Genomic DNA, 15,155 nt, shown 5'->3' with positions numbered 1-15,155 from the left:
TATTTAAAAAAGCAGGCTGCTTTGTACTGGATGGTGTTGAGCTTCTTGAGTGTCATTGAAGCTGCACTCATCCAGACAAGTGGAGAATATTCCCATCACGCTCCTGACTTGTGCCTTGTAGATGATGGACAGGCTTTGTGGAGTCAGGAGGTGAGTTACTCACTGCAGGATTCCAGAAGACATACGAGCAGAAGTAGGTATTCAGCCTCTCAAGTCTCAATGAGATCACGACTGATCTGAAATGATAATCCTCAACTCCACTTTTCTACCATATCCCCACAAAACCCTTGATACTTCCTAAAATTCTGGCTATCTCAGTCTTAAACATACTCAACAACCCATCCTCTACAGCTCTCTGCGGTAAAGAATTTCACAGATTCAATATCCTCCGAGAAGAAATTCCTCCTCATCTCTGCTTTAAATGGGTGACCCCTTACTCTGAGATTATGACGTTTGGTCCTGGACTCTCCCACAAGAGGAAACAAGCTTTCAGCATCTATCCTGTCAAGCCCCCTGAGAATCCTATATGTCTTAATAAGGTCACCTCTCATTCTTCTAAACTCCAATGAGTACAGCCCAATCTACTCAACCTCTCCTCATAAGAAATTCCCTCCATACCCGGGATCAACCCAGTGAACCTTCTCCAGACTGCCTCCAATGTCAGTATATCTTGGGACCACAACCGGTCACAGTATTCCAGGTGTGGTCTCTAACTAGTGTTTTGTATAGTTTGAGCAAGACTTCCCTATTTTTATACTACATTCCCTTTGAAATAAAGGCCAACATTCCATTTGCCTTCCTTATTACTTGCCGAACTTCCATGCTAGAGTTTTATGACATATGCATGAGGACCCCAAATCCCTCTGTGCTGCAGTCGTTCCCCATTTAAGTACTATTCAACTCCTATCCTCTTCCTACCAAAGTGCATAACTTCACATTTTCCTACATTTTATTATATCTTCTAAATTTTGCCCAATTCTAACCTATCTATATCCCTCTGTAGACTCTTTGGGTGGGATTCAGCGGCCTTGCCGCACCTGACTTGGTGTTGGGACGAGGCTGTTGAATCTCTCAAGAGATTTGCATCGGGATTCGCGACGCTCAAAACATCTTGTGAGATTCAAAGGAATCTCCCGGCGGGTCGCAAACTGGATCTCGCTCTTGCTGGGCGACGGATTCACCAGCATTGCATGCGAGGCCTCAACCAGGAGCTGTTTGGTACTGGTCCGCAAAGTCGTCAAGCAGTCGTGATGGCATCTCAAGGGGTCATGCTGGGGAGTTGAGGCTCCTGCCCGGATGGTTGGGCACTAGGCAAGGTAGCACCTTGGCACTTCCAGCCTGGCACTCTGGCAGTGCCACCCAGTGCCAGGTTGCTCATGCCAGGGGTCGGGCCTGGGGGGGTCCTTGGCCATAAGAGTAGGGGCAAGGGTGGCTTGAGGACCCGGAGAGGTAGGTTGGGGGTCCTGAAGCCACAGTGGGGTCGAAAGATGGAGCTGACGCGGGGTTGGCGCCACGCCAACTGGCGCCGAAGGGCCTCCGCCGGCCGGCGTGAGTTGCCGCATGTGCAGGAGCGCCAGCGTGTACTGGCGTCATCCCAGCACATGCGCAGGGGGGTTCTTCTCCCCGCCGGCCATGGCGGACCGTTACAGCAGCGGGCGTGGAGGGAAAGAGTGCCCCCACAGCACAGGCCCACCGGCGGATCGGTGGGCCCCGATCACAGGCCAGGCCACCATGTGGGCCCCCCCCCAGGGGCCAGATCCCCCCGCGTGCCACCGAGGACTCTGCAGGCCACCCGCAGAGCCAGGTCCCGCCGGTAAGGACCTTGTTTGATTTACGGCGGCGGGACTGGCCGAAAATGGGTGGCCATTCGGCCCATCGTGGGGCGGAGAATCGGCGGGGGGGCCACTGCCAACTGCACCCGACCGGCGCGACACGATTCTCGCCCCCGCCGAAAAACCGGCGCCAGAGAATCCAGCAGCCGGTGGCGGGGTGGGATTCACGCCGTGTCCCCCCAGCGATTCTCCGGCCCAGCAGGGGGTCAGAGAATCCCGCCCCTGGAAATTCCTTAGAGTGGTCTGGATGGGGACTTCTTCGCTGGGGCCAAGAAACACCCCACTGAACGTGCCGTTCAGCTGACTTTAACTGGAGTCCGCTGAATCGCGTCCTTTGTGTCTTTCTCACCATGTACCTTCCCATCTTTTTTTTGTAATCTGGCAATAGTGCATTAATTTCCCTTGTCCAAGCCATTCATATATGTTGCAAATAATAGTGGCCCCAGAACAGAATAGTGGTCCCTGTGGCACTCCACTAGTTATAGGTTGCTATCCCGATAATACCCCTTTTATCCCAACTCTCTTGTCTTCTATTAGTTAGCCAATCCTCTATCCATGCCAATAAATGGCACCAACACCATGGGCTCTCATCTTATTAAGCAACCTTTTGTATGGTACCTTATCAAACTTTTGGAAATCCAAGTATATTACATCTTCTGGTTCCCCTTTATTGATCCTGCTCGCTAACCACCCCAAAAAATTCTAATACATTTGTCAGGAAAATCTCACATTCATGAAGCCATGTTGACTCTGCTTGATTATATTATGTATTTGAAATGCTTTGCTATTACATCCCTTATAGTGGACAAAGCAACATTTTCCCAATGTCAGATGTTAAGTTAACTGGCCTATAATTACCTGTTTTTTGACTCCCTCTCTTTTTGAATGAGTATGTTATATTGAAAGTTTTCCAATTCTCTGGGACTTCTCCAGAATTTAAGGATTCTTGGAAGATCACTACTGGTGCATCCACTATCCCTGTAGCTACTTCCTTTAATATCCTAGGATACAGCCTGTCGGGTCCAGAGGCCTTATTGGCCTTTAGCTTCATTAGTTTCCCTAGCCTCTGAACTGGTCTTGTGGCCACAGTATTTAAATGCTAGTCCAGTTCAGTTTCTGGTCAATGGTAAGCTCAAGGATGTTGATCGCAAGGGATTCAGCAATGGTAATGCCATTGAATGTCAATGGGTGATGGTTAGATTGTCTGATGTTGGAGATTTGTCATTACCTGGCACTTGTTTGGCACAAATGTTACTTGCCACTTGTCAGTTCAAGCCTGGATATCGTCCGTTTGAACATGAACTGCTTCAGCGTCTGAGGAGTTTGAGAAGGAGCTGAACATTGTGCAATCATCATTGAACCGAACTTCTGACCGAATGATGGAAAGAAGGTCATTGATGAAGTAGCTGAAGATGGTCAGTCCTAAGACACTCCCCTGAGGAACTCCTGCAGTGATATCCTGGAACTGAGCTGATTGATCTCCAACAACCACGACCATCATGCTTTGTGTTAGGTATGATTCCAGCCAGCAGAGAATATTCCTCCTGATTCCCATTAATTCCAGTTTTGCTGGGGCTCCTTAAATCCACACTCAGTCAAATGCTGTCTTGATGTCAAGGGCAGTCACTCTCATCTCACCTCTGGAGTTCTGCGCTTTTCCCCATGTCTGGAAAAAGGCTGTAGTGAGGTCAGGAGCTGAGTGGTTCTGGCAGAACCCAAACAGCATGAATAAGCAGGTTATATAGAATCCCTACAGTGCAGAAGGAGGCCATTTGGCCCATTCAGTCTGCACCGACTCTCTGAAAGAGCATCCTACCACCGCCCTGTAACCCTGCACATTGATAATAGCCAATCAATAATAATAATCTTTATTAGTGTCATAAGTCACAATCCACCTAACCTGAACTTCTTTGGACACTAAGGAGCGATTTAGCATGGCCAATCCACCTAACCTGTATATATTTGGACTGTGGGAGAAAACCGGAGCACCTAAAGGAAACCCATGGAGACACAGCAAAAACAGGCATACCCCACACAGTTGCTAAGGAAGTGCTACTTATTAGCACTGTTGATGACTCCTTCCATCATTTTACTGATCATCATAATTGGCCATGTTAGATTTGTCCTGCATTTTGCATACAGGACATACCTGGGCGATTTTCCACATTGCAGGGTAGATGTCAAGGCCTGGAACAGCTTGGCAAGGGCCGTAGCAAGTTCTAGAGCATAAGTCTTTGGTACTGTTGTCAGTTTGTAGTCGTTTGAGCGTCCAATGACTTCGGACATTTCTTAATATTTGCATTGATAGGTTTAAGTGGTTATTAAAGAATCATCTATCTTTGATGTGGTTAATGAGCGAGTCTGCACATTCTCCCTGTGTCTTTGTGGGTTTCCTCCGGGTGCTCCAGTTTCCTCCCACAAGTCCCGAAAGACGTGCTGTTAGGTGAATTGTGCATTCTGAATTCTTCCTCTGTGGACCTGAACAAGGGGCGACTGTGGCAACTAGGGGCTTTTCATAGTAACTTCATTGCATTGTTAATGTAAACTTACTTGTGACGATAAAAATGATTAAAATTAATTAATATCACGTGGACTGAATCAATTGGCTGAAGACTGGCATCTGTGATGCTGGGGACTTCTGAAGGAGTCCGAGATGGATCATCCACTCGGCACTTCTGTCTGAAGATTGTTGCAACTGCATTAGCCCTATCCTTAGCACTGATGTGCTGGACTTCTCCATCATGTGAGGATGGGGATATTTGCAGAGTCTCTTCCTCCAGTGAGTTATTTAATCATTCACCATTGGATGTGACAGCAGAGCTTATATCTGATCCATTAGTTGTGGAATTGCGAAGCTCTGTCTACGCTTACTGCTTATGTTGTTTGGCATGCACTTTGTCCTGTGTTGTAACTTCACCAGATGTTTACTTCATTTTTAGGTATGCCTTCTGCTACCCCTGGCATGCCCTCCTGCATTTTTCATTGAACCAGGGTTGATTCTCTGGCCTGATGGTAATGGTAGAATGGAGAATGGTCATGAGGTTACAGATTGTGGTTGAGGGTATCCTCAATGTGAATATGGGACTTGTCTCTACAAGCATTATGAGGTGGTCACTCCTACTGATACTATCATAAATAAATGCATCTACGGCAGGAGGTTTCTACTTGTGTTAGGATCCTGGAGGAGAACCCAACTATTTTCAATTTGTAAAACTGTGGGGAAGTATTACTGCAGCACAGGGGTGATATCACTGACCAATATTTTATGTTAAAACAAACTTTAATTTAAATACATAATTAACCACATTAGCAGCAAAGAAATAACTTTATAGTTTACTGTTACAACAGTTCTAAAGTTAAAGAAGAAAAACCTTAACTTACTTCCTAAACCTTCCCTATTCCAATTAAGCAAACCAATATATTTCAAATATCACTCATGAATGAAGCTAACAACCAGGTTTTTACTTGCTTTGCTCTGTGCAAAACCTTTAAAGAAAGAACCTTTCTCCAAAGTTTGAGGACCAACTGACCTTTGCATTCAGACCTGCCCCTCCCATTAACTACACCCAAAGCATAAGGCAGTATTTTGTCTCTTCTTACAAGATGTCCTTGACTTATTTAGCCAGGACTAAACACAGTACCCTCATAAATTACCTACATCCCAAGAGTCCTTCAAACGTAAACAATATTCTATTACCCAGCTATCTGGAAACAAGTAAATGTTTCAAGATCTATAAGCAAAACACTTGACCTGTAAAATCAATGACGATCTTCCTGGGGCGGCACGATGGCGCAGTGATTAGCGTTGCTGCCTCATGCCACCGAGGACCTGGGTTCGATCCTGGCCCTGGGTCACTGTCCATATGGAGTTTGCACATTCTCCCTGTGTCTGTGTGGGTCTCACCCCCACAACCCATAGATGTGCAGGGTAGGTGGATTGGCCATGCTAAATTGTCCCTGAATTGGGGAATAAAAAGAACTGGGTACTCTAAATTTAAAAAATAAATAAAAATAACAATCACTTGTACGATCCCTTAATCATAGCTCAGCAGACATGCTGTCTATACGCATCTTAATCCAGGTTTTCATAACATTAGTGCAAATGATATCAAATATTAATTTCTTACAATAATCACACTTACACATCTACGTGTGTATATACAGCCACATGTATGTTTGTGTGTTTGAGAATTTGTGACTTCAGGCTTTGGTTGGTCTTGTGGTTTAAATTTTTTTTTAACATTTTAAAAAACGCCGTCATCCAGACCTTTTAAATTTTCAATAGCTGAAACTGCACTTGAAACATTATCATCTTATGTATATAAACATTGTGAAATTGATCAGAGAGCCAGAGCTGTCAATTAAGCAAATGTTTTCTCTGGAGTTCATGTGTTTTAGTGCTCTATGGATGTCAGGGTTCTTGGTCAAGAATACATAATGAGGGACCAGAAATCCATTAGAGTATCAAAACACCAATGTACCAGGGCAGCACGGTGGCACAGTGGTTAGCACTGATGCTCATGGCGCTCAGGTCCCAAGTTTGATCCGAGCACTGGGTCACTGTCCGTATGGAGTTTGCAAATTCTCCCCGTGTTTGCAAAGGGTTTCGCCCCCACAAGCCAAAGATGTGCAGGGTAGGTGGATTGGCCTCGCTAAATTGCCCCGTAGTATCAAAAAGGTTGGGGCTGCATGATGGCGCAGTGGTTAGCACTGCTGCCTTACAGCAGTGAGTACCGGATTCGATCCCAGCCCCGGGTCACTGTCCGTGTGGAGTTTTCACATTCTCCCTGTGTCTGCGTGGGTCTCAACCGCACACTCCAAGATGTGCCAGGTAGCTGGATTGGCCATGTTAAATTGCCCTTAATTGGAAAAAGAATGAATTGGGTACTTTAAATTTATATTAAAATATAGTATCAAAAAGGTTAAGTGGGGTTACTGGATTACGGGGCTAGTGTGGGGATGTGCGCCTAGATTGGATGCTCTTTCCAAAGGTCGGTGCGGACCTGAGGGGGCCAAATGGCCTCCTGCAGTGTAGTGATTCTTTCATAATAATCTTTATTAGTATCACATTTAGGCTCACATTAACACTGCAATGAAATTACTGTGAAAATCCCCTAGTCGCCACTACGGCACCTGTTCGGGTACACAGAATGAGAATTCAGAATGTCCAATTCACCTAACAACACGTCTTTCGGGACTTGTGGGAGGAAACTGGAGCACCCGGAGGAAACCCACGCAGACACAGAGAGAACATGCAGACTCTGCACAGACAGTGACCCAAGCCGGGAATCAAACCTGGGTCCCTGGAGCTGTGAAGCAACAGTGCTAACCACGGTGCCAGTTCTATGATTCTATTCTCAGAAACACAAAGGGGCAAAAAACATTCGTAGGGGTGGTACACAGACCACCAAGCTGCAGTGGTAATTTTGGGAATAGCATCAGACAGGAAATCAGAGATGCATGTGATGAAGGAACATCTGTGATTGTGAGTGAGTTTAATTTGCATATAGATTGGGTGAGTCAGGGTGGCACGGTGGTGCAGTGGTTAGCACTGCTACCTACAGCGCTGAGGACCCGGGTTCGATCCCGGCCCCAGGTTACTGTATGTGTGGAGTTTGCACATTCTCCCCGTGTCTGCGTGGGTCTCACCCTCACAACCCAAAAATGTGCAGGTTAGGTGGATTTGTCACACTAAATTGCCTCTTAATTGTAAAAAAAAATTGGATACTCTAAATTTATTTAAAAAAAGATTGGCGAGCTAAATTAGTCACAGTACAATAGAGGAGGAATATCTGGAGTGTATATGGGATGGTTTTCTGGACCAATAAGTTGAGGAACCAATAAGGGAACAGGCCATCTTGGACTCGGTGTTGTGCATTGAGAAAGAATTAGTTGTGAGAGAACTCTTGGGGATGAGTGACCATAATATGATAGAATTCTTCATCAAGGTGGATAATGAGGTTGTTGATTCTGAAATTAGGGTCCTGAACCTCAATAAAGGTAGCAATGATGGTATGGGACATGAGTTGGTTATGAGGGTCTGAGAAAGAAAGGACAGTGAACAGGCAATGGCAGGCATTCAAGGAATGAAGAGGTGAACCCCAAAAGTTGTTTATTCCTATTTGGCGCTAGAGTAGAAATGGAATTGTGGCCAAACCATGGCTTACAATGGAAATTAGAGATAGTATTAGATTCAAAGAAGAGGCATACAAATTATCAAGAAAAAGCAATTGACCTGCGGATTGGGAATAGATTAAAATTCAACAAATGTGGACCATGGGATTGATTAAGAAGGGTAAAATACAATATGAAAGTAAGCTAGTGGGGAACATAAAAACTGACTAAAGTTTTCTGTAGGTACTTGAAGACAAAAAGATTGATTCAAAACAAATGTAGGCCCCTTAACAGTCAGAAACGAGGGAATTCATAACGGGGAACAAAGAAAATGGCTGAGGAACTATATTTGTGCTTCTGTCTTCACAAAGAATACATGAATTTTTAAAAATAAATTTAGAGTATCCAATTCTTTTTTCCAAATTAAGGGGCAACTTAGCATGGCCAATCAACCTACCCTGCACATCTTTTGGGTTGTGGGGGTGAGACCAATGCAGACACGGGAGAATGTGCAAACTCCATACGGACAGTGACCCAGGACCAGGAACCTGGGACCTCAGCACCATGAGGCAGCAGTGCTAACCACTGCGCCATTGTGCCGCCCAAGAAGACATGAATAATGTGCTGGAAGTTCTAAGTAACACAAGTTGTAGTTGGAGCTGAAGGAAGTTACTATTAGTAGAGATTTGAGTGAAATTAATGGGATTAAAGGCAGATAAATCTCCAGGGCCTGATAATCTTTATCCCAAAGTACTTAAGGAAGTGCCCCTAGAAATAGTTGATCCATTGATAGTAATTTTCCAAAATTCTTGGGATTCTGGAATGGGTCCTAGGAGTGTAGCTAATATAACCCCACTATTCAAAAAGAGAGGTAGAGAGAAAGTAGGCCAATGATCCTAACCTCAGTACTAAGGAAATTGCTGGAGTCCATTATCAAGGATTTCATAGCACAGCATTTGGAAAGCAGTGGTATAATGAAACAAAGTCAGCATGGATTTACGAACTGGAACTCATGCTTGACAAATCTACTAGAATTCTTTTGAAGATGTAACTAGTAGGGATGGTCAGGGAGAACCGGTGGATGTGATTTAGATTTTCAGAAGGCTATCGACACGGTCTCACAAAGCAGATCACTATGTAAAGTTAAAGGGTGGGATTGCGGGTAGTGTCTTGAGATGATAGAAAGCTTGTTGGCAGACAAGAAGCAAAAACTTGAAATAAATGTTTTTTTTCCCAATTGGTAGGCAGTGACTAGTGGGGTACCGCAGGGATCTGTGCTAGGACCCCAACTGTTCACATTATATGTGAATGATTTGGACAAGGGAACAATTATCTCCAAACTTGCAAATGATACAAAGTTGGGTGGGCAGGTGAGATGTGAGGAGGTATTTGTACAGGCTATGTGAATGGGCATATGCATGGCAGATGCAGTATAATGTGGATAAATGTGAGGTTATCCACTTCGGTAGCAAAAATAAGAAGGTGGATTATTATTTGAATGGGGTAAATTGAGAGGTGGATACTCAGTGAGACCTTGGTGTCCCTGTGCATTACTCACTGGAAGTAAGCACGCAGATACAAAGCAGGCAGTAAAGAAGGCAAATGGTATGTTGGCCTTCATAGCAAGAATATAGGAATAGGGATGTTTTACTGCAACTGTATAGGGCATTGGAGAAGCCGCACCAGGACGGGTGTGTGCAGTTTTGGTGCTCTTGCTAAGGAGGGAGTCCAGCGAAGGTTTACCAGGCTGATTCCTGGGATAGCGGGGACTGTCATATGAGGAGAGACTAAATCGGTTAGGATTATATTCATTGGAGTTTAGAAGAGTGAGAGGGGATTATCATAGAATTTACTGTGCAGAAGGAGGCCATTCGGCCCATCGAGTCTGCACCGGCTCTTGGAAAGAGCACCCTACCCAAGGTCAACACCTCCACCCTATCCCCGTAACCCCACCCAACCCAACCTTTTTGGACACCAAGGGCAATTTAGCATGGCCAATCCACCTAACCTGCACATCTTTGGACTGTGGGAGGAAACCGGACCGGCACCCGGAGGAAACCCACGCACACACAGGGAGGATGTGCAGACTCCGCATAGACAGTGACCCAAGCCGGAATCGAACCTGGGGACCCTGGAGCTGTGAAACAATTGTGCTATCCACAATGCTACCGTGCTGCCCCAACTCATGGAAACTTATAGAATTCTAACAGGATTAGACAGGGTAGATTCAGAATGAATGTTCCCAATGTGGGGGTGGGGGGGGGGGGGGGGGGGGGTGGGGGGAGTCCAGACCTGGGGGTCATAGTTTAAGGGTAAGGAGTAAACCTTTAAGGACTTTGGTGAGGAGAAATGTCTTCACCCAGAGATTGGTGAATCTGTGGAATTCACGACCACAAAAATTGGTTGAGGCCAAACGTTGTGTGATTTCAGGAAGGAGGTAGATATAGTTCTTGGGGCTAAAGGGCTACGGAGGGGGGGGGAGGCTGGATCAGGGTATCGAATTTGATGATCAGCAATTATCATAATGAATGGCGAAGCAGGCTCGAAGGGCCAAATGGCCTCCACCTGCTATTTTCTACATTATTTTCTATGTATACCTTTAAGTCGAGCAGAGGAAGTGAGGAATTCAAAAGCTGCAAAATAGTACACTGTGCTATGAAGATTTAGATTTTTAACAAGAAGAACTCGCACTCGGGGCAGCACGGTGGCACAGTGGTTAGCACTGCTGCCTCTCACCGCCGAGGACCCAGGCGCAATGCTGGCCCCAGGTCACTCTCCGTGTACAGTTTGCACATTCTCTCTCTCCTTGTCTGTGTGGGTCTCACCCCCACAACCCAAAATTGTGCAGGTTAGGTGGGTTGGTCATGCTAAATTGCCCCTTACTTGGAAAAAAAGAATTGGGTACTCCAAATTAATTTTTAAAAGAACTCAAGACTTTTTGGCACCTGAGAGATCAGAGGGATTCGGTTTGATTGGTTGACTGGTGGCCACTGAATTGGTCAAAGTCTGTATTCTGCCCGGCAACAGACTGTGATTGGCTTCAGTCATGTGGGAGGTTTTCAGAGGACCCAGGAAGGAATCAAAACTATCCTGGGCGCTGAGAGAAGAAGCTGTGAGTTGCTCTCTCTCTCTCTCGCTTTCTCCAAAAAGGTTTCTTGCCTGATTCTCTCGATCTGCAGAGAAAACTTGATATTGTGATGAATCCACAGTGAAAACCATTACAGACTGAAAATAAAAATCTCCCAACTGAAAAACCAGGCTAAAAAATGTACTGGAAGCCGTCCATCTGAATCAAACTTTTATCCTTTCTCCTTTTTGTATTAATTTCCTATACACCCCTCTGTGTTTGTCTGTCTTGTATGTGTGTGTGTATAGGGGGTGGGGTGAGTTAAAGAGGAGGTTTGGAATTAGACAAGAGGTAACCAATTGTAATTGCTGCCTATTTAATTATAGTTATTGTTATTAATAAAAATTAACTGTGTTTAAATTTACAAACCTGGTGATTGAAGTATTGGGCAGCCAAAGACTTGGGTATTTTCTAGGAATGAATAGTTAATTTCAATTGTCTTGTGTCTCTGTGTCAAGTGGGTCTGGAAATGACCACGCACTAGCCCAGGGTGCCGTAACAGCTGTCAATTTCACAATGTTCATTTACACAAGATAAAGAAGTTTCAAGTGCTTGCAGGGTCAGTGTGATTGACACTTTTATAGGATTGTAGCAAAAAGTTTTTTTTCAGGCAAGTGGTAAGTAATCAATTAATTACTTTTTAAAGCTTTTTTTACACATCCTGCTATCACTATAGGGTTCACCAAATCTATGCACTGTATAGTAGGAAAATGGGCATGGAGGGGCCATCGGGGGTGTTGAAATTTCATACCTTTGCATAGGGGCATAAAGCGCTAAAGATGTTGGGTGGGGTGGGAGGCATGAGGGAGGTGTAAAAGGTGCCATGCCTTTCTGTTATTTTAACTGGGATGAAGTTCTCCAGCACTGCAGCTGCCTCCCCCCCCCCCTCCCCCCGCCAAGTGAAACTCCCGTCCTTCACAAATGTAAAATAATTATCAAAAGGACCAGGGAGAAGATGAGAATTTATTTAACGTTGTGAGTTACTGTGGTATTCATTGCCTGAAGGCGGCACGTTAGCACAGTGGTTAGCACAGTTGCTTCACAGCTCCAGGGTCCCAAGTTCAATTCCCAGCCTGGGTCACTATCTGCACGTTCTCCTCATGTCTACGTGGGTGTCCTCCGGATGCTCCAGTTTCCTCTCACAGTCCAAATATGTGCAGGTTAGGTGGATTGGCCATGTTAAATTGCCCTTGGTGTCCAAAAAGGTTAGGTGGGGTTACTGGGTCACCGAGGTAGGGTGGAGGGGTGGGCTTAGGTTAGCTCTTTCCAAGGACTGGTGCAGACTCGATGGGCCGAATGGCCTCTTTCTGCACTGTACATTCTATGATTCTGTGAAGGATGGAAGCAAATTTAATTCAAATTTCAAAAAGAAATTGAATAATATTTGAAAGGGAAACTTCTGTGGGGCTATTGGAAGAATCTGAAGTGGATTAATTGGTGGCTCTTTTAAATAGCCGGCACAGGCACAATGAGCTGAATGAACACTTCTGTGTGGGATAATTCTTTCAGGATGACCAGGTGAACGGATTTTTTGATTCTTGTATTGTCCTGAAGATTTATGTATGATTGAAATTTCACGAAATATCATTGCCTTTCCATTTTCAGTTTATGTGCAAATAAATTTGGTGATCAAGGATGGAGAAATATTCAAGAAGCGAAAAAGCTGCTGAATGGTCTGAAGATTGTCACTAAAATCGTAGAAGAGGAAGATTTGTTACTCCGGGTTGAGACACAGGCTATTCAGTTACTCTCTCAAAGTCACGAGTACAACCGAGAATGGCTTCGGAAAATCATGGAGTCCATACTGAAAGATCTTGGAGACGAGAGCGACATAACGGACCAAAGAACAAAGACTAGGGTGGGAAACATAAAAGAAAATATTAACAAACTTCTGTGTCAGGAACAAACCATGTCTGCTTGAAGCAGGTCCACATTTTTGTATTCATTCCCTTTGCAGCAGCTTCCCTATTAGACAGTGATGTTGAGAAACGGGCCAGGGTCTCAGGAAGAGTACTGTGGACTAGCAACCTCCTGGCAATTGGCTCAATGTCAGTACTGTCAGTGAACAAAAGACTGATGGGCAGAGACAGAACTTCTTCTTTAAAGTGCAAGCTTTCCACATATCTGGTCCAGTTATCAACCATCCTCTCAAGTAACTCCATCTGAACACTACATTTAATTTGACTCCCTTGTTTAACCAATTGGCAGTTGATAGGTTATTAGAAACATAGAAAATAGGAGCAGGAGGAGGCCATTTAGCCCTTCCAGTCTGCTCTGCCATTCATTATCATCATGGCTGATCATCCAATTCAAAAGCCTAATCCCATTTCCCCCCCATAACCCTTGATCCCCTTCACCCAAGTGCTATATCTTTTTTTTTTTTAATTTAGAGTACCCAATTCATTTTTTCCAATTAAGGGGCAATGTAGCGTGGCCAATCCACCTACCTTGCACATCTTTGGGTTGTGGGGGTGAAACCCACGCAAACATGGGGAGAATGTGTAAACTACACACACAGTGACTGTAGAAGCCAGGTATTTCTAATACAACTAGTATAGGTAAAAGATAGCTGTTTAAGCATAAATATTAAGCCCCAGTTTTAAATACCCATTTAAAAATGAGAATTTCAGCACCCATAACCTCAGGTCATCTCAAAACATATAGCTTCAATAGATACATGAAACAGCATAATTACATCATAGATTAAAACAGCACAGTTGCAAGACAATTTGGCACTGCTTGTGCTGCTGTCAAGGACGAGGGCTGAATTCCATGGCAACGAGGTGACAAGAGTCCAGTAACTAAAGCTCTATTGTTCTCTTTTCAGGCCATTAGTGATTACAGGGTGAACCACATTCCAGAACTTCTCACGCTGAAACATTTTAATGGACAGTTTATAAAACATTGAATCAAATATATATTTGATTCCAACTTTCTCGACATGAAGTCTCCATTGTTACATTAGCCAAGCTAGCTTAAAACCAATTTATTGCCGGTAAAGATAAAGCAGAATATCTCATTCCGTAACATAGACAAGTATGCAGATACGCAACATTTAAAGCTAATGTTGCACATTGAAGATGGACGGCTTGCGGTCAAATCAAATGTGTTTGAGTCAAACCAAACCAATTAGGATTATATTAGGGTGTAATTAGATGATTTAAGACCGATATGAAAGTGCATAACTGAAAAGTTTCCCCCCCGCCATTTTAGTCTGTTTAGTAAGTCTGTTAGTCTGTCTGTCTGTCAGTCTGTTTTTGTAGTGATGTAGTGTTTTTGACTTTGAGTTTGAGTTTAGCTGAAGATTAGCTCTCTCTCTCTTTTCATGTTTCATTTCCAGACTTTGACCTTTTAAAAGTTACTTTCGAGCTGTCTGCCTAAGCAAAAAGATAATTTCTTTGATTCTCTGAAAGCTTCAAATTGTCTACGAATTGCCTTTTAAATGACTTTCAAATTGTAATCAATAGAAGACAAATAAAACAATTATTTTGGGCAACCGAGAAGTTTTAACTTAAATTTCTGCTGAGTCCCAGTAATCGCAAAGTGCTACTGGTAACCGAATAGTAGAAATAATATAAATTCCTTCAACTTTACACAGTCAAAAAGTAGTAGGAATCTAACAACTTGGCGCAGTCCAAAAATATTACAGATTCTTTCAACTTGTCATAGTTCGGCTCGATAAGATCCTTCAACTAAGATTCCTTCAGTGACCCAGAGCCGGGATCAAACCTGGGACCTCTGCGCCACAAGACAGCAGTGCTAACCACTGCGCCACCGTGCTGCCCCTCCCAAGTGCTATATCTAATTGCTTCTTAAAAACATGCAATATTTTGGCCTCAACAACTTTCTGTGGTAACAAATTCCACAGGCTCACACTCTGGGTGAAGACATCTCCTCATCTCTGTCCTAAATGATCTACCCCATATCCTCAGACTGTGACCCCTGATACTGGACACGCGCACCATTGGGAACATCCTTTCTGCATCTACCCTGTCTAGTCCCGTTAGAATTTTATAGGTTTCTATGAGATCCCCTCTCCTGAACTCCAGCGAATGTAATCCTAACCGATTCAATCTCTCCTC

At 44.2% G+C, this 15,155-nt stretch overlaps 1 protein-coding gene across 5 annotated transcripts in view; it reads left to right on the top strand.

Moving 5' to 3' along the window:
* The window catches only part of LOC140387886 (protein NLRC3-like), a 98,775-nt gene that overhangs the window by 49,412 nt on the left and 34,208 nt on the right, over nt 1–15,155 (top strand). For all 5 annotated transcript variants that reach the window (XM_072471172.1, XM_072471170.1, XM_072471173.1 and 2 more), the window contains one exon: nt 12,679–12,931. In XM_072471172.1, the coding sequence (XP_072327273.1) occupies nt 12,679–12,931 (253 nt within the window). The remainder of the gene's footprint in view (nt 1–12,678; nt 12,932–15,155) is intronic.

The sequence above is a fragment of the Scyliorhinus torazame genome, chromosome 13, assembly GCF_047496885.1.
Source record: "Scyliorhinus torazame isolate Kashiwa2021f chromosome 13, sScyTor2.1, whole genome shotgun sequence".
NCBI classification, from domain to species: Eukaryota; Metazoa; Chordata; class Chondrichthyes; order Carcharhiniformes; family Scyliorhinidae; genus Scyliorhinus; species Scyliorhinus torazame.
This window is presented reverse-complemented; position numbering and strand designations above follow the sequence as displayed.